Below are 24,742 nucleotides of genomic sequence, written 5' to 3'. Positions count from 1 at the left end.
AAGGCAATATGACTTGATCACATTTACAGGAAGTGTTTCTGTGAGTTAATGACAGACTTCACAGGCTTAACTGACAAGTCTTGTGATGGGCCAAGTCCTAAAGAGGACAATATTGTTCCACTTCATAAAGGAGATAATAAAACTGAAGCTTCAAATTATGAACCAATCTGTGTTGGTTGATAACAGCAGCATTCTCTTTGATGGTCACATAGATGTGCTTTTAGGGAGATCATGTTTTAGCAATTTCTTTACATATAACAACACACAAATGTACTGAACATGACAGAGAGAGAGAGAGAGAGAGAGAGAGAGAGAGATGCATATATAATACCATATTTAAATTCAAATATCTTTATATCAATTTATTTAATATAAATTTAAACATAAATTTATATTTAAATATAAATTTATTCCCTATAAGTCTGGGAGGCAAATGTACAAGTCATGAGGTCTTCTAAGCAGCAAATGGGTTCACATGGGCAACCATAGGCCGAAGTGGGGCAGTTTCAAAAAAAGTGTTACATAAGAAGCTACACATTTTTATTCAATTGAAAATATAATTGTAGATAAAATATACATATACTTATCTAAACAATTTTAAAAAGTAACTTAGGCACTGTAGGTTTTTCTGTTCTTGTCATATTTTTACAACACACTTCATTTAGCAAATCATCTTTGACAGTGAATGGGATCCTTTCTCGTGTGCAGGTATGTGATGGCCACTATGTTGTCAGGCATGCACAGAACTTAGAAGGAACATTGCTTTATATTATCATGTACAAATAGCTAACTGGAAAGAATGAAGTTGGATAGCAGATCAATACACTGGATTGATTGTCTGATATATATCAGCAAGTTTTGATTAAGGTGTTGGGTCTACTAAGAGGAAATTCACTAGCTAGCCATATGCCTTAGGGGTGCGTTTTGGAAACAAAGCTGTTTTAACTTGTATTAATAATATTGGAAGAGGGTTTAATTATTATTATTATTTGACACTGCCAGGGAGTCCAAAGACTCATCGAGGGAGAGTGTGCCAACAGCATTGAACGATTGGTCCCCTTCCAACTACTAACCGTGTTCAAACTTACTTAACTGAGCCATTAGTAGCAGAGGCTCTACCAATCAACCAACCTTTGCCGGCAATCATTCAATAGGAAGTGGCAGTTGTTTGTAGATTATGCAAATTTGGGAAGAACTATGAGAAGCAGAGTGGATGTGAATAAAGAAGATCTGAATAAACAGTGTAAGTGGGTAAATGGAGAGAATTACTAATTCAATGTTGCAAAGTGTAAGGTTTTAAACATTGAACAGCAAAGATGGGATGCTGAGTATTGGTGAAGTATTGATAATTGGTGAGGATATCTTACAGGAGGCAGGAGGAAAAAGGGATCTGAAGGATACGGTATTCAGGAGCTAAATACATTTTGGAAACACATTGCTAAAATTTTGAGGACATCACTATAGTATAGCATTGATACACTAACATGTAGAAATAAAGGTATCCCCCTGTGTAAAGCCCTGATCAGGTTCCATACAAAATACTGTGTGCAGATTTAGTCACCTAGTTTTCAAAAGGGACAAAAACATATTGGAAAAGATTCACACGACTAAAACTCTTTCTTCTCTCTGGAACATTTTATGAAGAAAGACTGAGGAAATGTAATATGCAGGACCTCTGGATAAAAGGTGGAAGAGACTGAATGAAACTTAAGTTGATAACTGGTTGTTACAATATCTGTGAAGAGATTTTTCATAGAATGGAGGTGGTGGAAAGAGCAAGAAACTATCCCTGAAAATGATATAGAGGTGTGCGATCAAGGTAGTGAGGAAAACGTTACTGCATTGAAGAGTGGCTGGTAAGAGGAATGCATTACCTGAGAGTGCATAAAGAGCAAATAAATTTTAGCACAGTTTGATGAGCAGTGTGTATGAGAGTAGGACCCACCTGTGATTGACTCTCCAGTGGTTTGATGATGATGATAATAATAAAAATGGATTGTGAGCTAAACTGTTTAAGAAACCAAGTGTAGAGAACTGATGATTACTCTATATCTGCTGTTATGGTTTATGCTGATAATGAAAACATTGAATGAATACAGAACTTTGTGCAGCAGACAGGGATTGTGAATTCTCTCTATGAAGAATAAAACTTGATCAGTTGATAACAATACCAAACATGTTCCAAATACTGCAGTGCAAGGTTTGGAAATTATCATAAATCTGGCTTAATATGAAGATATTATAAAGCTGCAGTAAAACTGTAAGCATTATAGCAGTGCTTTCTGAACTTAAAAATCTTTGGAGAAATAAGAGAGGATTAACATCTGAATATAAGTAAGGTTCAGAAATTTTGTGGGCAACAATGAGATGCAAAGTATTTTGGCAGAGAAATTTTGGAGGAAGTTGAAGAGGACAAGGATCTGAAGTTTAGAGGTCACACTGCACAAACTGTGAATACGTCACATCGGATTATGGCAATGATGTAGAGGAACTTAGCTTTTAGAAATAAAGAGGTTCTGGTTCCATTGTATATGATCTTGTTCAGGCTTTGTATGGATTATTATGCATAGATTTGGTTCCCTGTTTTTCATGGTGATAAGAATATTATTATTATATGACACCTCCAGGGAGTCCACAGATTCATCGAGGAAGGGCACCTATTCTACAACTCTCTCCACCACTCAATCCACCAACTACAACTGCACCAATGCCATCTACCGCCCAGCACCACCACTAGTATTTTCACAGACAATCACAAACATCCATGCCCACAGCAGGATTCGAACATGCAGCCTTTTGACTGGAGAGCGGATATGCTAACCACTCGGCCAACCAGGCTGAAATATACTGGAAAGGGTCGAGAGAAGACTGGCTAAGGTTTAACTGGTCTTGAGGATATGAGACATAGGACAGATTTGAAAAGCCTTGGAGAAAGAGACGATATGAGATTGAGGGAATGTAGTTTGCAAAGCCTTTGGAGAATGAGACAGGATATGATTAAGACCCTTTACCAACATTTAAGTTGGTAAAGAGTTGTTACCAGGCTAATGTGGAAGAAAGTTTTTATAGAATGGGAGAGTAAGGTGGGAAGAACAAGGGGATATACCTGGAAGCAAAGCTGTATAAGGAGAGTATGAGCAGAAGCATAAGGTTCTGGTTCTTTGCATGGAGTGGTTGGCAAGTGCAATACGTTACCTGGCATTCACCAGGTAACTTTGTGTGTGCATTAGATGCACACACACAAAGCCCATGAAATTGTGCTTTAAACTCATACAGTGTATCTGCATTCACCAGATGTTTGCTTTCTACAATGAGACTTGACTACATGGAGGTCTGGTAGTAATAATAATCCTACTTAACTGACTTGAATTGTTTCCTTCCTAAACCCTAAAGAATTTGGAAAATATATCCACGAGAAAAATATTGACTAAATTTTACAAAAAAGACATTGAGAAAAGCACACAAACCTTCAAGCACAAAAAAATAAAATAAATAAAATAAGTTGGGTGGCCCTTTTTCTGTTTTTTTTTTTTTAAGGGATCTGTATGTTTAATAACTGTCAGATTTTTAGGGAAAGACAATGTATACTATAATATTATTAAAAAACTTTAATTAATACTTTCTATATTTCGGTAATGTTACATTACCATATTCAGGGAACATAAAAATAATGATATGTGCAAGCAGGCACTAACACTAAGAAAATATGGCTGAAGACAACAACTGAAATCAGTCCTGGAGTCCTAAAAGGTGCTACCTAGTGGGCTAAATTGGGTAGTAGTTTTGGCTGTTGGGATGATGTTCTAAGAATGCAAGCTTCCCATATTTCGGACCAGTCTCATGCATCCAAATTTGTTTAGGTTTTGGGGAGTTTTTTTAGAGCTGAGGCCGATTCCAGGAATAATCTCTCGTATTTATACTTGTTGCGGTGTAGAAAAGTGGCTTTCTTCCAGCGTATTTTGGGCGGGTGTAAAAAGCATGGTTAGCAAGTCCCGAGTGGCTGTATTGGTGGAAACGGATATAATCCTTATGTTCAGAGCTGTCCTTCCTGTTTGGCTGTAGTAAGACAGTTTGCAAATACAAGGGACTTGGTATACTGCAGGTAGGTCTAGGGCATAGGTTGCCAAACTTTATCGGGCCACCGCCCACTTTGCAAGACATAAATTTTGTAACGCCCTCCCATTATAACAGTTTGAATAAAACCATATTTCAAATACTCAATACTGTACTGTCGACATTTCTTCTTATATTCAGACATAATGAAGTAATAAAATTTGCAAAAATATTCACAAAATAAAAGATTTAATTTACACTTTGTATGACTCCACTTATCTATCACACTTTCGACTGATGATTGTTGGCAAAGCACACAAAAAGTAATGAAACTTATTTTAAACCACTGGTATTTATAGATTTGAAATCTAGCTCAAATCGACTTACATGCATTGACTTGTTTGCGATACCATCGTACTAGTGCTTTGAACAAGTCACTGCAAGCAAACATATTCCTGTCAAAACATGCTGAATTGAGTGAATTACCTATGTAATAGTTGACCGATATACTACTAATTAAGACTCGTCTGCTGCGTGGGTAGACTAAAGCCTGTATGACACGATCAATTTTTACAACAGCAAAAAATGAATACATTTTTTAAGTATATAAAAAGTAGAAGTTAAAATATCCTGTATGACACGTTCAATTTTTTATTTTGCATGCAAGCAGATTTTGTTCGTCCGACCACAACATTGTCCGAATAATTATAAATAATAATTAATAAATAAAATAATTACACAAGATATAAACAACAAACCTACAAAACATAACCACAGAAAACAGTATAATAAGTTTCAAATAATATTTGCTTTGTTTTTTCCCCTCTAGTTAACAATATAAGTTAGTACTAACTAGGCTAACTAAAATTTATGATTTTATTTCTTTCTTGCAATTATTATTTTTACTTGTAATATTAAATTATAGAAAAGTGGGTTTATTTTTGTACAAATCAATTAGAAAAGTGGTTTTATATATTTTATATATATTTTGAAATGAAATATAACGAATATATTTGCTACTGTAAACATAACCTATTATACACACATATATACATGCTCTATTTTCTCATTGACATAGAAAACTGACATCTATTTCTATCTGACATGGTAAATTTTCAAATGATTAAATAATTGAAATAGAAATTTGATAAAAAAAATTGATCGTGTAAGACGGGCACAAGATGAATTAAAATTCAATATTTAAATTTTAAATGATTATCTAATCACAAAATCACGAAAATAATAAATTTTTAAATATATATTATTAATTTCTTCTATAAAGAGCCACCAACCCCTAGACCACCTGAATGCCCCCAAATGCTTCTGATCCCACTATAGCCCCCCTAGAAGGCTTCAGCGCCCATTGGGGAGTGGGACCACCCACTTTGGGAACCTATGGGCTAGGGGAATGGCTGGTCCTTGAGGGGGCCTGATAAGAGAAGCCAAATTTTTATATGATTTGTAACAAGTTGTCAAGTCAAATTTTTTTAGGATTTTTCTTAGCTTTTCAGAAGTACCCTAAATATAAGGAATGGTGATAGATTTAGAGTAGTTCCTGTTATGGAGGAGGGGGGGGGAGTTTAATTGGTTTTAATATTTTTTGAATTTCATGGGGGTTGTAGCCATTGGCTACAAAGGGGTTAAGAATATGGTTAAGTTCAGCAGTAAGAGCACTGTTATTTGAACTGATTAATTTTGCCCTGTTAGATCGGGTTTTTATAATCCCATATTGTTGGGGGGGGGGGGCGATCGCTGGTGAATATATCTACCTGTATGTGTAAGTTTTCTGTAAACAGAGAAAACCAGGGATCCATCAGGCTGGCGTGTACACAGAGTGTCTACGAAATGGAGATTGTTATTGTTTTCTTTTTCCAATTTAAACTGGATCCTGGGGTGTTGATTGTTTAAGTGTGATAAAGAGTTGTGGAGTGTGTCCAAGCCATGCAGCCAAATAGCAAATACATCATTTACACAGTGTAGCCAAACAGTACGTTTAAGTGGAGCCGAGTTTAGGGCTTTTTCTTCAAAGGTCTCCATAAAGAAGTTGGCCAAAGGTGGAGAACCCATGGCTTTCCCCTCTATTTGTTTACAGAATTTTCCCTGTCAAACGAAACAGCCCGAGTTCATGGTGAACTGAAATAGGGCTGAGATATGAGGAGGAAATTTGGCTTGGATGAGGTCCAAAGTATCTTTGAGTGGGACATTGGTGAATAAGAGAAGACATCAAACCTGACCATTATGTCAGTGTGTTGGAGTGAAAGGTTTTCTATACTGGCTTTAAAGTGTGCTGAATTTTTTATGTGTGGTGTGTTGCCTATATTGTGTGAGCACTCTGGTTAATTTGTATATGGGGGAATCAATGCCATCCACAATGGGACGTAACGGCACATTCCGTTTATGGATTTTTGGAAGTCCATATATTCTGGGGTGTCTAGAGTTAAAAAGTTTTAGTTTGTTAGTCACTTCCACAGGCCAAGAAGTAACCTTGAAGGTTACTTCTTCGCCTGTGGAGCCTGAAGGAGTGTTCTGATCTGGGAGCTGGTGGGATCATATTCTATACAGAGGTAGGCAGACCAATCTTTAACAGTAAAGAGGAAAGCTTGCCCTGTGTAGTCAGTTTTGTTTAGAACTATAGTGGCATTTCCTATCTGCTTTAGTAATTATTATTTTACTGTTATTTTTTATTTCCTGTAGAGCTTTGATTCTTCTTTAGATAGGTTGTGTTTTGGAGGTTTAGCTTGGGATATTGTTGGCAACATGGTTGGGAAGGTTGTGGATACCACGTTCTACCAGAATCATTATTTCTTCAGGAGGGATTTTTTTCGGTACTATGGCAAAGTTGTGGTGTAGAGAGAGTGTGCTAATTGCTTCAGGTTTCAAGGTAAGGGATGACAGGTTTATTACTATGTTTATTACTAAACCTCCAAAAAGCAACCCATTTAAAGAAGAATTCTTTAGATGGTTGCTCTCCCTCCCCCACCCAAGGACCAGCCATTCCCCTAGACCTACCTAGAGTATACCAAGTCCCTTGTATTTGCAAACTGTCTTACTACAGCCCAACAGGCAGGACAGCTCTGAACATAAAGATTATATCCGTTTCCACCAATACAGCCACTCACGACTTGCTGACCATGCTTTAGACACCCGCCCAAAATATGCTAGAAGAAAGCCACTTTTCTACACCGCAGCAAGTATAAATATGAGAGATTATTCCTGGAATCAGCCTCAGCTCTAAAAAACTCCCCAAACCTCAACAAATTTGGATGCACGAGACTGCCCCGACTATGTGAAGCTTGCATTCTTAGAACATCATCCCAACAGCCAAGACTACTACCAATTTAGCCCACTAGATGGCACCTTTTAGGACTCCTGGTGTTGTCTTCAGTCATATGCCTGCATGCACATATCATTCATTTCATGTTTCCTGAAGATGGTAATGTAACATTACCGAAATATAGAAAGTATTAATTAAATTTTTTAATTAATATTATAGTATACATTGTCTTTCCCTAAAAATCTGACAGTTATGTATCACCAACATACACTTGGTCGTCGACTTACGACCAATTTCCGTTCTGGCTGACAAGTCGCAAGTCGACCTGGTCGTATGTCGGCCATATATTTATTAACAATATTTTTTAACCTTTTTAATCTTTTTATCATCTTTATAATTTATTTTTATAATCTTTTAAATTTATAATTATGTATATTGTAGATAATGTGAAAAATAATACTGTACATACTGTACTGTAAACACAAAAATACAATCTAAAATTAATGTAAAAATTAATACAAATGAAATTTACAAATTCAATTTTTAATCTTTGCTTGTGCTGGGTTGTCAATCGCCAGGATCATGTTCTTGGGTTGAGGTAGGAGATGTTCTCTTGATGAGGAACATGCTGAACTTTGTTTGAACAGTTTGTTTCTTTTTTAATTCATATATCTCACGATAACAACGCACAGCATCTTGAATGATACGTTCAACCTTTGTGAATCGTTTGACATTAGGGTCCATTGCTTCAAAACTGGCGAGAGCTCTATTCAGTTGCGAAAAAGAATCTGATAAACTCTTTGTAGTGAATTTCTTTTCTGGCTCCTCTTCTTCCTCTCTCGCTTTTTCTTCTGTCTCTCTCTGTGCTTCCAATTCAATCAACTCTTCATCCAAAAGTTTTTTTTATTTCACAATCTAGCAACTCCTCTACATCTTCTCTTTCACATTTTAATTTAAGATTTTTTGCAAGTTTAACTATTTTTTTCTGTAATCACTTCCAGATTTTACCAAATTCCCGACATACAATTCTTTGTTACACATTCCCATGCGGTCAAAATATTCTTGATACACTGAAGAATGTAGTACTGCTTCCAAAAGTCTCACAAAGACAAACCAGCATCAGAATCTATCGCTTCGATGGCTTGTGCGAGTGTCATTCTGAGGTAGTGAGCCTTAAATGCTGAAATAGCACCCTGATCCATGGGTTGAATGAGAGTGGTTGTGTTAGGTGGCATAAAAAACACTCTAACATCATGTTGAAGGTCGTCCAGATGAGGAGGGTGGCCAGGGACATTGTCCATAAGCAACAAAATCTTGAAAGGGGTACCTCTCTTCGCACAACATTCACGAGCCTGGGGAATAAAGCAGTTCATGAACCAGTCTTCGAACAGTGCTTGGGTCATCCAAGCTTTAGGGTTTGAACGGTAGTAAACAGGGAGTGTGTGCTTGTTGACATGCACGAGGGTTTTCTGAATGATAAATGAGAAAAGGCTTCAGCTTAAACTCGTGGCATTCCCACCAAGCAACAAAGTCAACCAATCCTTAAAAGCTTTGAATCCTGGCATCCTTTTTGCTTCTTGATGTATGTACATACGATTAGGCATGTGTTTCCATTGCAAGCTGGTTTCATCTACATTAAATATTTGTTCCGGTAGATAACCTTCTTCTTTGATTAAAGAGTCGAAACTATCAACGAATTTTTGGGCTTCATCTTCATCTGCACTTCCTGCATCTCCTGTGAAACGTACATTATGCAAAGCAAATCATTTTTTAAAACACTTAAACCATTCCAGTACTAGCCTGAAAATTTTCTGCATAATCATCTCCAGCGCATGATTTTAAACTCTGCAACAGACTTCTAGCCTTCGCTTTCACTGTGCAAAGGCTCATGGGTGAACTTTTCTGTATTAAATCTTCCATCCACATAAATAACAATTACTCCATTTCATGGATGGGTCCCTGTCGTTGTTTGGTTAAAATTGTAGACTTCATAGGTGCGGAACCTTTCACAGCTTCCCGAATTCTTTCTTTGTCCTTAAGCATCATCGATACTGTGGAATGTGATAACTTCAAGTTGCGTGCTATCGTATTCACTTTCTTTCTGCATTCATACTTCTGAATAACTTTCATTTTACACTCTAAATCAATAGTTTTCCTTGACTTCTTAGCTGGAGTATCTGTAGATGAAGACATTTTCCTTTTACTAGACATTTTATGGGTAGTATTTCCGTAGAATTTTAATTAATACACCACACGCAACAGATGCTTGAAAGCAACTTAGTGTATGTGAGAGATAGTTATCGTACATGGGTTGTCGTACGATAACTATCGTATCCCATAGTTATCATGCACACAGCTGCCTGATTTATTATTAATTTATTCGTTACATTTTTTTTTTGTGGTCTTAAGTGCGGACGGTCGTAAGTCGACAACCAGGTGTATAAGTTTATCTGCAACAATTGTATGTTTAATAACATATAAATTGCTATTTTAAAGGACAGTCAACTATTTTTTAAAAGTAAAAATAATGGTGTGTTTTTGGAAAATAAACTAAAATTTATATAAAGAAATTATATTACTTTAATTTGCCTATTATGTACAGTGTTTAAATATATACAGAAGTTTTTTAATCTGTATTTCCAAAAACATAAGAAAATAAATCTGGATCGATTATTCCTCCAAACTTTAAACTGAAGTAAAAATATTCATTTGTGCTATAACGACGAAGTTTTACATATATATCTTTAGGATATTCATCAGAACCTGAGAATGGTATAATATCATTAAGTGAAATTATCACATCCTGACGTTGTCCAAAAAAAGTCAGATGAGCTACTTTTAACAAGTCATGATTTTTGTTTACATACATAATACCAATAAGACGACGAAAGAAGTGGCCCATTATGTACAACATAGTACATGCAAGCATAGATACACCGATGTAATATTTTAAATCATTAAATGTGATGACTTCTGTCAGATAAAAAAAGCAAACTGGAGGAATAATCCCAACTGTAATTAAAGTCTGAAATAGTTTGAAACGATTTAGCAGCCTTGCATATACAATGTAGGGAAATTTATAAATCATAATCCACTCTTGACTAGCATCACTGTTAGCAGTTTGTGTACTAGGCTGAGTGCTACATGTTCTAAATGAGTGAAAGCCTAGTGAAAGTTTAACAGATGACCTATAATGTCTTCTTACACAAGTCCATCTAAGAATGTCTTTGGTACTGGAAGGTGCTGATGATATGACTCGAGGTAAAATTTGACATCTCTGAAAAAGAGCATTACATCTGTAAGACAGCATTATGCAATATTTCCACATCTCTTCACATTTATGACATAACCTTGGTTAATACCTACAAACAAAAAACAATAATTAAAATAGCTGCATCATTTGATAGGAAAGTACAGGGTGAGCCTAAAATAGCTTTACAACTTTTAAAAAAGACAGAAATGTACTGACATAACCTAACAGCATGCTTTCGTACCAAAAAATGTGACATCCTCCCTAATGATAATCAATCATTTCTCACACACCATGCAATATGCCACGTGATGTCTGCAACAGCATCCATCACTTCCACCATAGGCTGGCAATAGTGAGAACACAACGTTCTTTATTAATTCATATAAGTCCATGGTGGGATTAAATCTGTAAAATATGCTAGCTGTGCAAATACAATGCCATCATCAATATGAAAATGAATTGTGCTATCTTGTTACAAAATTGAATGGTTCTTTGGATCATCTTTCTTAATCTCCAGAATCAAAACATGTTTATAGGGCCATTCACTTTTTCACCAAATCCTTACAATGTGTCTATTCATTTTTAAACAAATGAAATGTGCATACTAAAGATCACATACTCCAGAAAATGCTTCAAAAATTCCTATTTGCTATAACATTTCTGTACAGAATATGTTACATTGCAACTTATCAGTATCATTGCTAGTATGCATAATTTGTAGGATTTGAACCTAAAATATCCTCTCAACACACTGCATGTATTTTTTATGGAATGCTAAGTTCACAACTCCACACAGAATTGATACTTATGCATCTCAAGCAAAGTGTGCCCTTATTTGGGCAAAATTTTCTCAATCGCAGTTGGCAGACTCCTTCTTTGTGTGACTAACAATGCATCCAGTCAAAATAAAGTTCCTGTACCACTGTTTGCTAAGGGTGTACAAAACTTTCTCTGCACTCACATAGCAGACTGTTTCATGAAACCAAAAAGCTTGCTTATCACCAGTAAATATTACTGTTTTTTCTGCTGGAGCACTGCTGGTAAATGTAATGATCCTATTACTACTATAATGGAAAAGCACTTCAGGTAAAGGTCATGTTACTATGACTACAATAACAGTGAAAAAAAACTTAATCACCGTTATCACTATCCAGTGATATTAATGTATAATAATGCAACTAATAGAAAATATGTTAAAGGCACTAAAAATTGTAAAGCTACTTGTGGCTTACTCTCTAATAATTTACTTAGTCAAATTCTTCATTATCTGAAGAATAAAAAAATTAAAAATTTTTGAGTTAATTAAAAAAATTAACTCAAAAATTAAATAATAATATTAATTAAAAACAGAAGTATTAAACAGTGTAAAAGTAAACAGATGATGAAAATAAATGGTTTACTTTCACTAACGATAAACTATCCATTATCTATTTTTGAGTGTGCTAAGTGATCATTTTAACAAAACAGGGGTCACATGCATCTGGTAAAGATATTTAAAAAAGTAGCTGTGTGTACAAGCTTTTACATTAATATTTTTTTCTTTTTTTTTTTTTTTAGATGTTCATATGCAAGGGAAATTAGAAACCCAATATTATGCACAGTTTACATCCTTGAAGTTAATGCTATTCTGTCTCATTAATTCTAATATCGCATTTGGAAAAAAAAAAAAATGAACTGAGATACAATTAGAACTTGTATGTTAATATCCATCAACAGTGTGGATATTAAACACTTTGGAGTATTTTTTAAATATTAAGGGGTGTAGTATGCATAAACATCAACATATAAAATACAAGATACTTTTATAATAAACTTGCATAAAAACAAAGTATTATTATTATTATGTGACACCTCCAGGGAGTCTAAAGACTCATCGAGGGAGAGTGTGCCAACAGCATCGAATGATTGAACCCCTTCCAACTACTAACTGTGCTCAAACTTGCTTAACTTTTGCATGAGCCATTACTAGTAGAAGCTCTACTAATAGACCAAAAACAAAGTATCTATGCAAGTTTGTTTAATTTAGTTGGTGATAAACATGTTCCGCACTCTGAGAAAACAATAAAGAACAGAAGATATTGCTTTATAATTATTTTAACATTCCATGCATTATAATAATAGCATACTCCACTAAACTGATGTCTGACTTGTGGAACATCCAACTGATGAGATTTCAAATAAAGGTTGAAACAGATTTGGGTGGTGATCCCTCACATAATACATAGTGACATACACATATGAAAGGAAGTGTGCTTTGCATTATAGGATACTGAGACAATTGATGTTAAGTAAAACAGCCTGTGTAGCTCAGTCTGAAAATAATTCATGCACAAACAGTAGTTGCTTATACTCGGAGAAAGGATTACATAAGAATATAATTGCTTGTCAAATATAAACATAAATTAATCCCAAACAAGTAAGTCAGCATTGAGAAAATTTTGAAAAGAATACAGAAAATAAGCAACATGAGGTCACAAAATATTTTGAAGGCTATTTAAAAAAAAAAATAAGAAATGAAGAAAAAAGCACCACAAAAGGCATCAAAGTTTGTAAAGACAATATAAAATAAACATAATATATTCTTGATGTGGAGTTATTACATTGAAAAAGTTGTAAATGTGTAGAAAATGATAGAACAGCAGTATAAAATATCTATAAGGAATGCCATCAGGAGTGCATGTAAGGTAGATAAAGCTATCAAAAAGCTGAAACATGGAAAGACAGTTTAAGTCAATGATATCTGATGATTTATAGATGATTGTGGAAAGGAATATCCAATTGTGCAAATTCATACTAGCACTTCATAGTACTAAACACCAACAGATGAAAAACTAAAAATAATTTACTGAAATTTACTAATATTTTGCTGCTTTTCTATCTAGCATCTTTGGAGCACAAATTATAACTGCAACAAGCACAAGGGTCAAATCTCTCAGAAACAATTTAAATTGTAACTGAAATTGAACTACTGTCTCACCACATTGCCCTCTATGGGATGGATAACTATCAAGTTAATCTAGAAAAGCTATGCTATCTGGTGTTTGAATGACTGTCTCAAAGATCTTTGGCAAATTAATGCACCCATACTTGTTGAGATTGGGGAATGCTTCACAGCCAATGCTGATTTTAAAAATAGTCTCTCAGACTATAGCAACTTCGATGTAATAATGATGTCATCTTCCATTTAATCCTATTTGAAGGGGTATCTAGAGCACGGTCTGCCAGTCCTGACATTTCCCCATTAACCTGTACTATTGTACAGGTTAATGGGGAAATGGAAAGTCATCTCTGGACACTAACAAAGGTCATGTGAATAAGAAAGTGAAGTAGAGATTTTTAGCATGCCAAGTACTGGAGTGGTTAGCAAGTGTTCAATCTCCTGTGATGAGTCGTCAGATTCCACAGAAACTTGGAAGTAATACTAATAAACCATCATTTATTGTCCCACAGATTTCACTCACATTACTCCTTCACTAGAGCAGATGGGGTTGGATATTAGATTAGTGCATTGGATTGGAGACTGGCTATTTGATAGGTATCAACAAGTTGTGTATGGGGGTGCGATATCCAGGAAAAGGAAAGTCACTAGTGGAGTGCCTCAGGGGTCAAGAGGAGACAGCTGGAATTGAAAAGGGTTCTAAAATGAAGAAGCAGAAAGGGAAATGGCCCCAGTCCAGCATAGGGAGATCACATCGAGTGAGTGGTATCAGTGGAACTAGCTGTAGATCTAGAAATAAGCTGTGTTTTTATACCAATGTTAGAAGTATAAGAAACAAGGCAGATGAAATGGTTGCACTAATTGCGTCTGTTCACCCAAAGATTGTCGGAATAAGTGAGACATGGTTAGATGAGGACGACATCCTGACAGGAATAGAAATGGAAGGGTATGATATGTTTCGTGACGATAAAAGGGGTAAAAGGGGAGGGGAAGTGCCACTGATGATAGAGAAAGAGTTACGTCCATACAAAGTAGAGATGCAAGAGGGAAATAGGGCCAGTGGTTTTGCAGCATGGTGTGATAGAGGTGAATAGAATCAAATACTTGGTGGGATGCTGTTATAGACCTGGTGGTGATAGTGAAATGTATAGTCAAATTAACCAAGCAAATAAGAAAAGGGTGATCATTATGGGTGATTTTAATTATGGCAATATAGACTGAAATGATGAGATAGCAACTGGAAGTAAAGAAAATGAGTTTCTTGAGTTCTTGAGGGATAACTACCTCAGACAGTATGTAACAGAGGACACACAAGGATTAAGGGTCTTGGATTTGGTCATCTCATCAGAGGATGTAATTATAAATGAGGTGTCAAATCATCCACCAATTGAGAGTGACCATGAGGTGATTACCTGGGTGGTTGCCAGCAGTGCAAGGACCCCTGTGAGAAAAGAGTATATGTGGAACTACATGTGGGGGTGATTATGAAGAGCTCAGGAGACAGCTTGCGGGTGTAGTGTAGAATGAGGAGTTAGCTGGAAAAGATATCAATGCAGCCTGGGGGATTTTCAAAAACTATCTAGTAGATGCAATGTCTAAATGTATTCCAAGGGTGAGAAGATTAAATAAGGTAGGGGTGAGATGAATGAATAAAGATATTAAGCATGCGATACAGAAAAAAAGGGCATTGTGGAGGCAGCATAAGAGAAGTGGAAATAACCAATTTCATGAGGACCAGGCAAGGAGGGTGACTTGGTTGGTGAGAGTAGCAAAACAGAGGTATGAACAGCAGTTAGCTAATGAAGCCAAAAAGAATCCTAGGGAGTTCTTTCGATATGTAGCCAGCAAAAGAAAGAATGATTATGGAAGGATGACATTGATTGGAGAAAATGGTATAAAGACAGCTGTTGCAGAATGTGTGGTGGAGATACTTAATGAGCAGTTAATAAAGATCTTTCAATCTTGTGAATGTGACTTCATGGAGAGATTGAGAGCAGTTGATGATGGGGAGGGGGAGACTGACTGTAAGTGAGCAAGAGGTGTTTGGGGAGTTGAGTAAACTAGATGTAAATAAGGCTGTGGGACTTGATAATATATCACCGCATATTCTGAAAGAATGTGCCAGATAGTTGACACCTGCCTTGACATTTTTTTTAATATGAGTCTTGCACTTGGTCAAGTGCAAGACTCTTATTAAAAAAAATTCCTAAACGCGTGGAAGGAGGGCAAGGTTGTGCCACTTCATAAAGGAGGTGATCGAACTCAAGCATCAAACTATAGGCCTATCTGTGTGTCAGGTGTTGTGGTTAAATTGTTGGAGAAGCTTGTGAGAACTAGGATCCAGAGTTGGGTTGACAACAATGGTATAATCTTTGATGAACAGCATGGATTTGCTAAAGGGAAGTCATGTTTTACTTGACCATGTAATACTTACTTATTACAATAAAGTGACTGCATCCTTGGACAGAGGAGAAGGATACACAGTAATATACTTCGATTTCGCAAAAGCTTTTGATAGAGTACCTCATGATAAGTTGACAGTCAAACTAGAGCAGATGGGATTGGATATTAGATTAGTGCATTGGATTGGAGACTGGCTATCTGATAGGTATCAACAAGTTGTGTATGGGGGGTGCGATATCCAGGAAAAGGAAAGTCACTAGTGGAGTGCCTCAGGTGTCTGTTTTAGGAACATTACTATTTAACTTATATATTAATGATATTGGTGAAGATTTGGATGGAGATATTCAGTTGTTTGCAGATGATGCAAAGTTGGGACAAACCATAAAGAGTAGTGAAGATGTTGTGGCCTTGCAAGAAGACTTGCATAAATTGAGTGATTGGGCACAGAAATGGGGGATGTAAGTTCAATGTTGAAAAATGTAAAGTTTTAAAATTTGGAAAACAAAGATTGGATGCAGAATTTATGCTTAGTGAGAATATATTGTTGGAGGTAGAGGAAATAAAAGATCTGGGGGTGATAGTGGATAAGGATCTAAAATTTAGGGGACACATCACCAAAATTGTGAAGACAACACAAAGGCTTCTGGGAATGATGCGAAGGACACTGACGTGTAGAAATAGGGAGATTCTTGTTCTGTTGTATAGGCTTTGATTAGGCCACACATGGACCATTGTGCCCAGATTTGGTCACCGGGTTTTCAGAAGGATAAAGAGATGTTGGAAAGGGTCCAAAGGCGACTGACTAAGGTAGTTTCTGACCTCTGGAATGTTGAGTATGAGGAAAGATTGAGAAGATGTAATTTGCAGAGTCTGGTGGAGAGGAGGAAGAGGGGAGATATGATGGAGACCTACAAGTTGGTAAGGGGTTGTTATAAGATCAATGGTGGAGAAGCTCTACAGAGAATAGTGGGAGATCAGGGGAGAACCAGAGGTCATCCATGGAAACTGTATAAAGAGTGTGTGAGTAGGGGAGTGAGAGGCAGGTTTTTTCATGCAGAGTTGTGAATGATTGGAATGCCTTGCCTGAGAGTGTGGTGTCTGCAAGGAGAGTGAGTGTGTTTAAGACATGGTATGATGAGATGTGTGTGTGATAAAAGGACCTCCCAGATGAGTCTTTGACTCCATGAGGCTTGGGGTAATAATAATAATAATTATCCATAATGACAGACATATCCATCAATAGTCAATTTCTACTTTATGGCAGCTGGCTGAGTGGTTAGTGTATCTGTTCTCCAACGAATACACTGAAGGGTCACATCCTGCTACAATGATTCAATTCAAGTGATGCTTACTCTATGCCTGAAGTGGCTTGAAAAAAAAGTTTCCTGTCTAGTCAGTGGAGCAGGGTTTCCAGATTATATACTGTATATAAAAAAATAAATATAATAAATAAAAATTTTAAAACCTTAGCCCATACTACTAAAGGTCTGCAACCTTTCCTTGCTGTGAGTCGCATTACAAAACAAAAACAAACAAAAAAAATTACACACACACACAATCTACCAATAATTGTCAGGACACTTGAGCAATTTACAATTGATACCAGCAGGTGAACCTTATGTTCACCTTTGGATTTACCACCTCCTGCACCCTTTGAGAGAGGCTTTCACCAATGTGAGGCAGACATCAGGTGAAATTTGTCTCCATTCCTCCATCAAAGCAGCACTGAGTTCAGTGACAGATCGAGGATGTGCTGCTCTGGACCTCAATCGCTGCTCCAGTTTGTCCCACAGGTGTACGATGGGATTCAGGACTCTGCACAGGCCAGAGCAGTTGTTTAACACCAATCTCTTCATAACATTCCATAACAACTAAAGCTTTGTGTCATGGGGCATTGTCGTCTTGATAGTAACACAGGTCCATCCCATAAAAACTCCTCAGTGTAGGCAGCAACTGATTACCCAGAATATCAAGATACTCAGCTGCTTTCTTGGAACAAGACAACAACCAGTGGTCACGCTCCAAACCAGCTGAATGCAACCCACATCATTACTCCTCCATCACCAAACATTACTGTGGGTACAACACATTGTGGTAACAAGCATACACCAAGCTGCCTCCACACCCACACCATGCCATCATATTGGAAACAGGTGAACCTCGATTCATTGCTCAAGAGTGCTGGTTTCCACCGGTCAACTGTCCAGTTCACACGTTTTTTTGCACCAGGCCAGATGAGCTGCCTTGTTCATTGTTGTGATGCTTGGCTTGTGTGTCACTGCTCTTCCATAGAAAGCAGTAAATGGTGTTCTTTTCAAACAGTAATTGTGCTCACCATGGTGTTACTGGCGCTCCAGAACTCATCATGGATGTTCTGTGCCGATTGTAGCGGGTTTCTGTGTGCCACTCATTTTAACACCCTTCTGTTCCTCTCAGTCAGTCACCAACCTTTCATTTTGGATGCTCCAGGTCCTGATTATGGCTCCTCCACTTGATGTTTAATAATGCTTTAAGTATTGCACAAGTTTTTACTGAATCAAAGGTTTTCTCTTAATCAATAAAACCAAGACATTAATGGTAACTGATATTCATTACACTGTTCAATATTCTGTTGTACAACTTGAATATCGTCCATTGTACAAAAGTCACTTCAAAAGCCTGCCTGTTCTTTTGGTTGTGCTAGGTCTAGAATACAAAGCCTATGAGCTAAGACTGTAAATACTTTGTAAACCACTGATAGTAGACTGATGGGTCAGTAGTTCATCAAGTCTTCTACCTCAGCTTTTTTATGCATCAGAATTAGGGTAGCCTTCTTCCATGTTCTTGGTTCATCGTTTTTCTCCAGACATTAGATAAAAAGTTTTGCTAAGATTTTGTAGATCATTTCTCTACCTGCTTTTACAAGTAAAGCTATAACTGCAGCCTTTCAATTTTGCAAGCTTTGGATGTTCCACATAACTTCTGGTAGAATCTGTAGTACTTCAGCTATTCATAGTTGTCTTCTTCGTTTAATTCATCAACCTGATATAATACCAAGTAAAATTCATCAATTCTTTTTGCTATAGTATATCTACCTCTGGTTACAGTCCCATCTTGTAGTTTAATTGCAACCATCTGTTTATTGCTGTTTGGCTTTTTTGAGACTACAGTTCTTTTCAATTGTTTGTTGTATGAATTTACAATTGGATTTTCTTATTTCTTCTGTGATACGTTTTCTGATCATTTTGCACAATTCAGTGTGTTCAATTTTATGCTGTAGGTTATGTGATTGTTTCATTTCTCTTCGTTTCTTCATAAGCTGTTTTGTTTTTATAGAAATTTTGTCTTGTTTCTGTTCTGTGGTGCCAGCTATTTCAAGTGAGCATTGTAAAAGGTTTTAGATAATAATGTCATTACTTTCTGATGGATCAGCATTATTATCTATAGAGATTTTTAAATCTAGTGTTTAGTTCATGTTGGAATATATCTTTTTTAATAGTTTGTGTACATTTATATTTTGCTTTGATCTTCGAAACATTTTTAGAACAGGTCTTGAAAAATGTTTTTCTTATTGCTGAGGATAAAGTCAATTTCACTAGTTCTTCCATTTGACTTTGCCATTCTCACTTCTTATGTGTGTTTTTCTTAAAAAAGAATTCATGATGTACAGGTTTTCTTTTTTTGCAAATTCTATTAACCTTGCCCTTCTATCATCTCTCATGCCATATCCAAACTTTCTCATTGAGCTTTCATCTGATTGTTATAAACCAATTCTAGCAGTAAACTCTCCTATTAATAAAATGATGTTTTCCTTTATTGTAAAGTTGGAATACATCATGACAGAAGTCTTCAATTTCTTCATCACTATGACATTGTTGGTGCATAGATTTGGATGATCTCACGAGTGTATCTTTTTGAGATTTGAACAAGAATACTTGCTATTCAATCAGATATACTGTCAAATTCTATTATGTTTTCTTCAATTTTTTGTTAATCATGAATCCAACTCCACTGATTCTTTCCTTATCTTGGTCTCTATAATACAGTTTGTATCCGTTTTTTAATTGAAGAATTTCTTCCCCATTACATCTAACTATGCACAGCCCAAGAATCTCCCATTTTAGTTGCTTTAGCTCTTCAGTTAGTTTAGTTAGCCGTGCTTCACTGCTCAGAGTACTACAGTTTAAAGTTCCAAGGTCTAGTTTCCAATGGCAGTGTGATCTAGTTACCTGGGTATTCTTAGCAATCTCTGCCTTCATGCTTAACTGCCTACTGCTGTAGGTAATAACAATCTAGCTTCTGGAGAATGAAGGTCATTTTATTTCTGTTCAATTCATCTTGGAAGATTCGACCATAATTCACCACGCTGGCCCACGGTGGATCAGTGAATGGCAACATTTTCACATGGGATCGCCAGTCTCAAATTGAATAGAGAGCCATGGACAGTCCGCTGGCCCACGGCTCTTTATTCAATATATTCAGAGCTGCTCTGATATGCAAGAGATGGTAGTCAGGATTTCCCCTGTAGCCAGTGGGAGCCCTGAGCTATATATAAAACAATAAAATAAAATGAAGAAACTTAGTAAAGTTTCTCATCTAATTCAAAAATTAGATCTTATATCAATAATTTCTAAATAAGTGCTATGATGAAATTCAAAGAATGGTATTGCTCTTCATTTCTGCAAGATATTTGATCAAGTCTAACAAAAAATGTGCAAGTTCTTTTTTTTATATTCTTCCTCTTACCTTTTGTAAATATTCAATTTTCTCTGTAGTAACTATGTATATGCATATGTTAAGAAGAAAGACTTTATGACAGTATGAAGTTTTACACTTTTACATAATCTCTTACTTGGTATACTGTGTACATTGCATACTTTCACATATCAGTGAAAGCAGCAGATATATGAATAAAATTATCAGATAAAACATGTTGAAAGTTTTTTTTTCTGCATTTGAATAAAAAAAGGATTAACCCAAGAATATAATATCTTGGCATCTTTAAAATTATATAAAGTATTATTTTTAAAAAAAACGGGGGGGGGTTTCAAATTAATTCTCCCACTTTGCCTCAAATCCCCCCCACTTTCCCCTTTTAACAGCCTAACAGCAGAAGTATGCACATCACAGACCAAAGACAACTAAACAAGGTATGTACAAATTTTCCTCCTCTATTATTCTGCATATATTTGTCTCTAAAACACATCTGTAATGCCCTAAGAATTCTTGAGTAAAAAGTCAATGACTTTAAAGAAAGAGTCACACCTAAACAAATGCAGGCAAAAATAGCCATAGTTTTTAAGAGGAGTAACATGGGAATTTTCTCAGAAATAATATAAAGCATTCTTCTTTTATAGTATGAACATCAAGATGAACTCTGATGATGGCAGTATGCTGCACACTTTTTTTAATAGGAATCTTGCAATGTATATAAACCTTCAGAATATCTCTGACAAACTTTTTTAAATACTAATCCCACTCCATTATCCAATCAATCCATTCAAGTTTTCTTCCATTCTCCAATGAGAAAAGAAATCTTAGCCTGCTTCAAAACCCAAAACTTTAAAACCCAACTGTTTCATTTTCACAAAACAGAATTCTTTAAATATCACAGTATTTCCAAAAACATCCCTGTGACTAGCCAAGAAAACATATATTCTTGGAATAAAAACAGTATACATTAGTCTACAATTCCTCTCATCCAGTGACATCAGCATACCAAGGTACCAAAGTCCTGAAACTGTATGTGCCAGCCAATTTTTTTTTAAAAGATTTGGCCTACTTAATTCAATATTTTTTTTATTTATTTAATGCTTGGATTTTGACAGGCTTTTAAAAAAATCATAAAATTACAGATACCAACTCAGATGAAAATGGACTAGACATATCCAGAGCAAAAAGTGAGCATGGGAGTGGCCCATGCTGAGTTTAGCACTTTATGGCTACAGGCAGTAATGTCAGAGAAGGTTTAGCAGCAAAGTGGCTATGTATTAGCGGTTTTTAATTCCCCCGGAAAATTGCATCCCAGACAATATCTTATCTTTTCTATGTCACAGCGCAAATAACTGGAATTTGGGATAATCCTTAGTTTTGAATTAATCAATTTCTTTCCAGAAACTTCCAGGGATTAAAAACTACCACGCTTCGTCGGTTATTACATAGTACCTCCAAATATTCAAAAATTAAACAAAAAAGAAATATGAGTTTCACAGTTACTGTGATCAGTCAGCAAATCAGTGGGATACACGCCTATAAATAGGAAACTTATCATATTTCATGCAAGATTTGGTTTCGAATGAAATACGGGCAACTTTTAAATTAACCGCAATCATTACAGGGCTCACACATAAGCTTTTTTTTTTTTTTCTAAATAAGTTTACTTAATTTGGCGGAGAATGTTTGATAATCCGACTGATATCTAAATGATAACCAATTCTAAGCCCACCTAGAAAATTTTTCACTCACACGCTTCAGGAACATGCACATAAACGACAGTGCTGCCAACTGCTCTGTAAGAACCCTCAACTCGTAGTTCCATTTCTCATTTGGAAAGAAGATTGGAAAGACATGAGTATGATCAAGGCACGACATATCCATTCGCCCGTGGAGAGTAGATTTTGCTTAGCTGGCAAGTAACCGCAGACTGAACAAAATAGAATACTTTTTATATAACAAAAAAAAAAAATAAATAAATAAAATAAAATAATGATAACTTCACTAACACCACTCAACTACTCCTGCCGGCTTTGTTGTCCGAGTAATTGACGTACCCGCTCACCAACTTGCACGAGTCGGGTTCGTCGCCGTGGGCATAGATTTTTGGGAGACTGAAGTGGCATGAAAAGGTTCTACGTTTGGTCTCTAATACAGGATAAAATAAATTCAAATATATATATAATATATATATAACCTTCATGACGAGGCTTCTATTATTAATAATAAAAGAAACTTCAACTTCTTCTTCTTCTACTACGCGTTATTCCCGCTTCCCTTTTATATATATATATATATATATATATTAAAGATACCAAGCAATTTTAAACTTGGTTTTACTCCATTTCCCAAGTAGGCAAACAGACAAAAGTCAAGTTTGCGCCTGCAATTGATGCAAGTCTAACTGATCCTACAGGTAGTGCAAGATCAGGGCAACTCGTGGTAAAGGTGTCACAAGCTCCGATCACTAATCTTAATATTTACCCTTAATGCCAAAACACATCTCCAAGAAGGGGGTGTATGATGTTTTGTATTAAAGGCAAGGGGCCACTACCCATATGGGTACTATTAGTATATGGATACGATCAGTTAGACTCGGTTAACATACATATTTTTATGAAGAATTGAATGACTAGAACTGATATGTAAATAAAAAGGTTTTAATATAAAAGGGGCCACTACCCATATGGGTAGTGGCCCCTTGCCTTTAATACAAAACATCATACATCCCCTTCTTGGAGATGTGTTTTGGCATTAAGGGTAAATATTAAGATTAGTGATCGGAGCTTGCCCCACCTTTACCACGAGTTGCCCTGATCTTGCACTACCTGTAGGATCAGTTAGACTTGCATCAATTGCAGGCGCAAACTTGACTTTTTGTCTGTTTGCCTACTTGGGAAATGGAGTAAAACCAAGTTTAAAATTGCTTGGTATCTTTAACATAATTTTACCCAAGGTAAAAATACTTTCTACATGTATATATATATATATATATATATATATATATATATATATATATATATATATATATATATATATATATATATATATATATATATATATATATATATATATATATATATATATATATATATATATATATATATATATATATATGAAAGAATGATCATTAACTCGGTTAACATACATATTTTTATGAAGAATTGAATGACTAGAACTGATTTGTAAATAAAAAGGTTTTAATATAAAAACACTACTAGTTTCGGCCTGTAACAGGTGTCATTATAAAAAAAAGAAAAAACACTAAACACTGATAGTTAAAAGACTATGAACAACATAGTGAGTCTCTATGCATAATTAGCATGAAAACGTTGTAGTTGTATTTAAAGCTGTTCTTTCGTTTGTTGCATTGTTGGAAGAGTTCTTGCTTGCAGCATCACGTGAACGCCAGTACATCATTACAGCTGAATGACTATCTGGGAGGTTGTAGCTCAAGTTATTATTTAGATGAACAGGATTGAAGATGATTTCTCTAGATTCCACGATTTTTCTCTCAAGTTCATCATTGCAACGGAAGATGTTAGTAGATTTGTCCCAGCAGACTTTGTGACTTTGGTTTTCATCATTAGGATTAGCCGAGAAAAGGATATGACTTGATAATGCACTGGCTCGCTGTCTCTTGTAAGTAATGTCCCTCATGTGTTCTTCCATACGCAATTCGACAGATTTGTCTGTCTGCCCAAAATAAGGAATATCACAATCACACAATATTTTATATACACCAGGGTATTTGAGTTAACCGAGTTAATGATCATTCTTTCATCTATAACCTTCATGACGAGGCTTCTATTATTAATAATAAAAGAAACTTCAACAAGACACTGAAGAGGATTGGACTAAGCATCAACAGGTTGGTCTTCTTGAAACGTTGCAAATTCCACGCTGTCTTTCCTAAATTTATGTGCTTTAAAGAAAACATAACAACTGAATGTGCGAGGATAATCTATCATGAAGCTAAATTAGACCTGCTGTCTGAAAGAATCTCAGATACTAAACGCACTCTCGTTTTTTTTTTCAATAAAAAAAGAACTATAGCGGAGAAACTGGAAGAATCTCTAGATAATGAAAGTTGGCATCCCTTTAACGCATACTGTGAATCTCAAGCAGC

The 24,742-nt window shown here is 35.8% G+C and overlaps 1 protein-coding gene across 4 annotated transcripts; it reads right to left on the bottom strand.

Annotated features, from left to right (window-relative positions):
- Positions 1–9,893: 9,893 nt before the first annotated feature.
- On the bottom strand, positions 9,894–22,642 carry LOC150097275 (transmembrane protein 186). Of its 4 annotated transcripts, none has more exons than XM_090407338.1 (2): positions 22,623–22,642; positions 9,894–10,689 (listed from the first exon to the last, which is right to left on the bottom strand). In XM_090407338.1, the coding sequence occupies exon 2, from the start codon at positions 10,653–10,655 to the stop codon at positions 9,954–9,956; it is 702 nt and encodes a 233-aa protein (XP_090263464.1). In that variant the 5' UTR covers positions 10,656–10,689; positions 22,623–22,642; the 3' UTR covers positions 9,894–9,953. The 4 variants fall into 4 exon arrangements, with proteins under 4 accessions (XP_090263464.1, XP_090263463.1, XP_090263462.1 ...); XM_090407337.1 differs by lacking the exon at positions 22,623–22,642 and adding an exon at positions 22,366–22,501; XM_090407336.1 differs by lacking the exon at positions 22,623–22,642 and adding an exon at positions 22,346–22,483.
- Positions 22,643–24,742: the final 2,100 nt, after the last annotated feature.

This window comes from Typopeltis vanoorti, chromosome 17, assembly GCF_054136105.1.
Source record: "Typopeltis vanoorti isolate ZY-2024b chromosome 17, IOZ_Tvanoo_1.0, whole genome shotgun sequence".
Lineage (NCBI taxonomy): Eukaryota > Metazoa > Arthropoda > Arachnida > Uropygi > Thelyphonidae > Typopeltis > Typopeltis vanoorti.
Note: the sequence above shows the minus strand (reverse complement) of the source record. Positions and strands in the feature narration are given on the sequence as shown.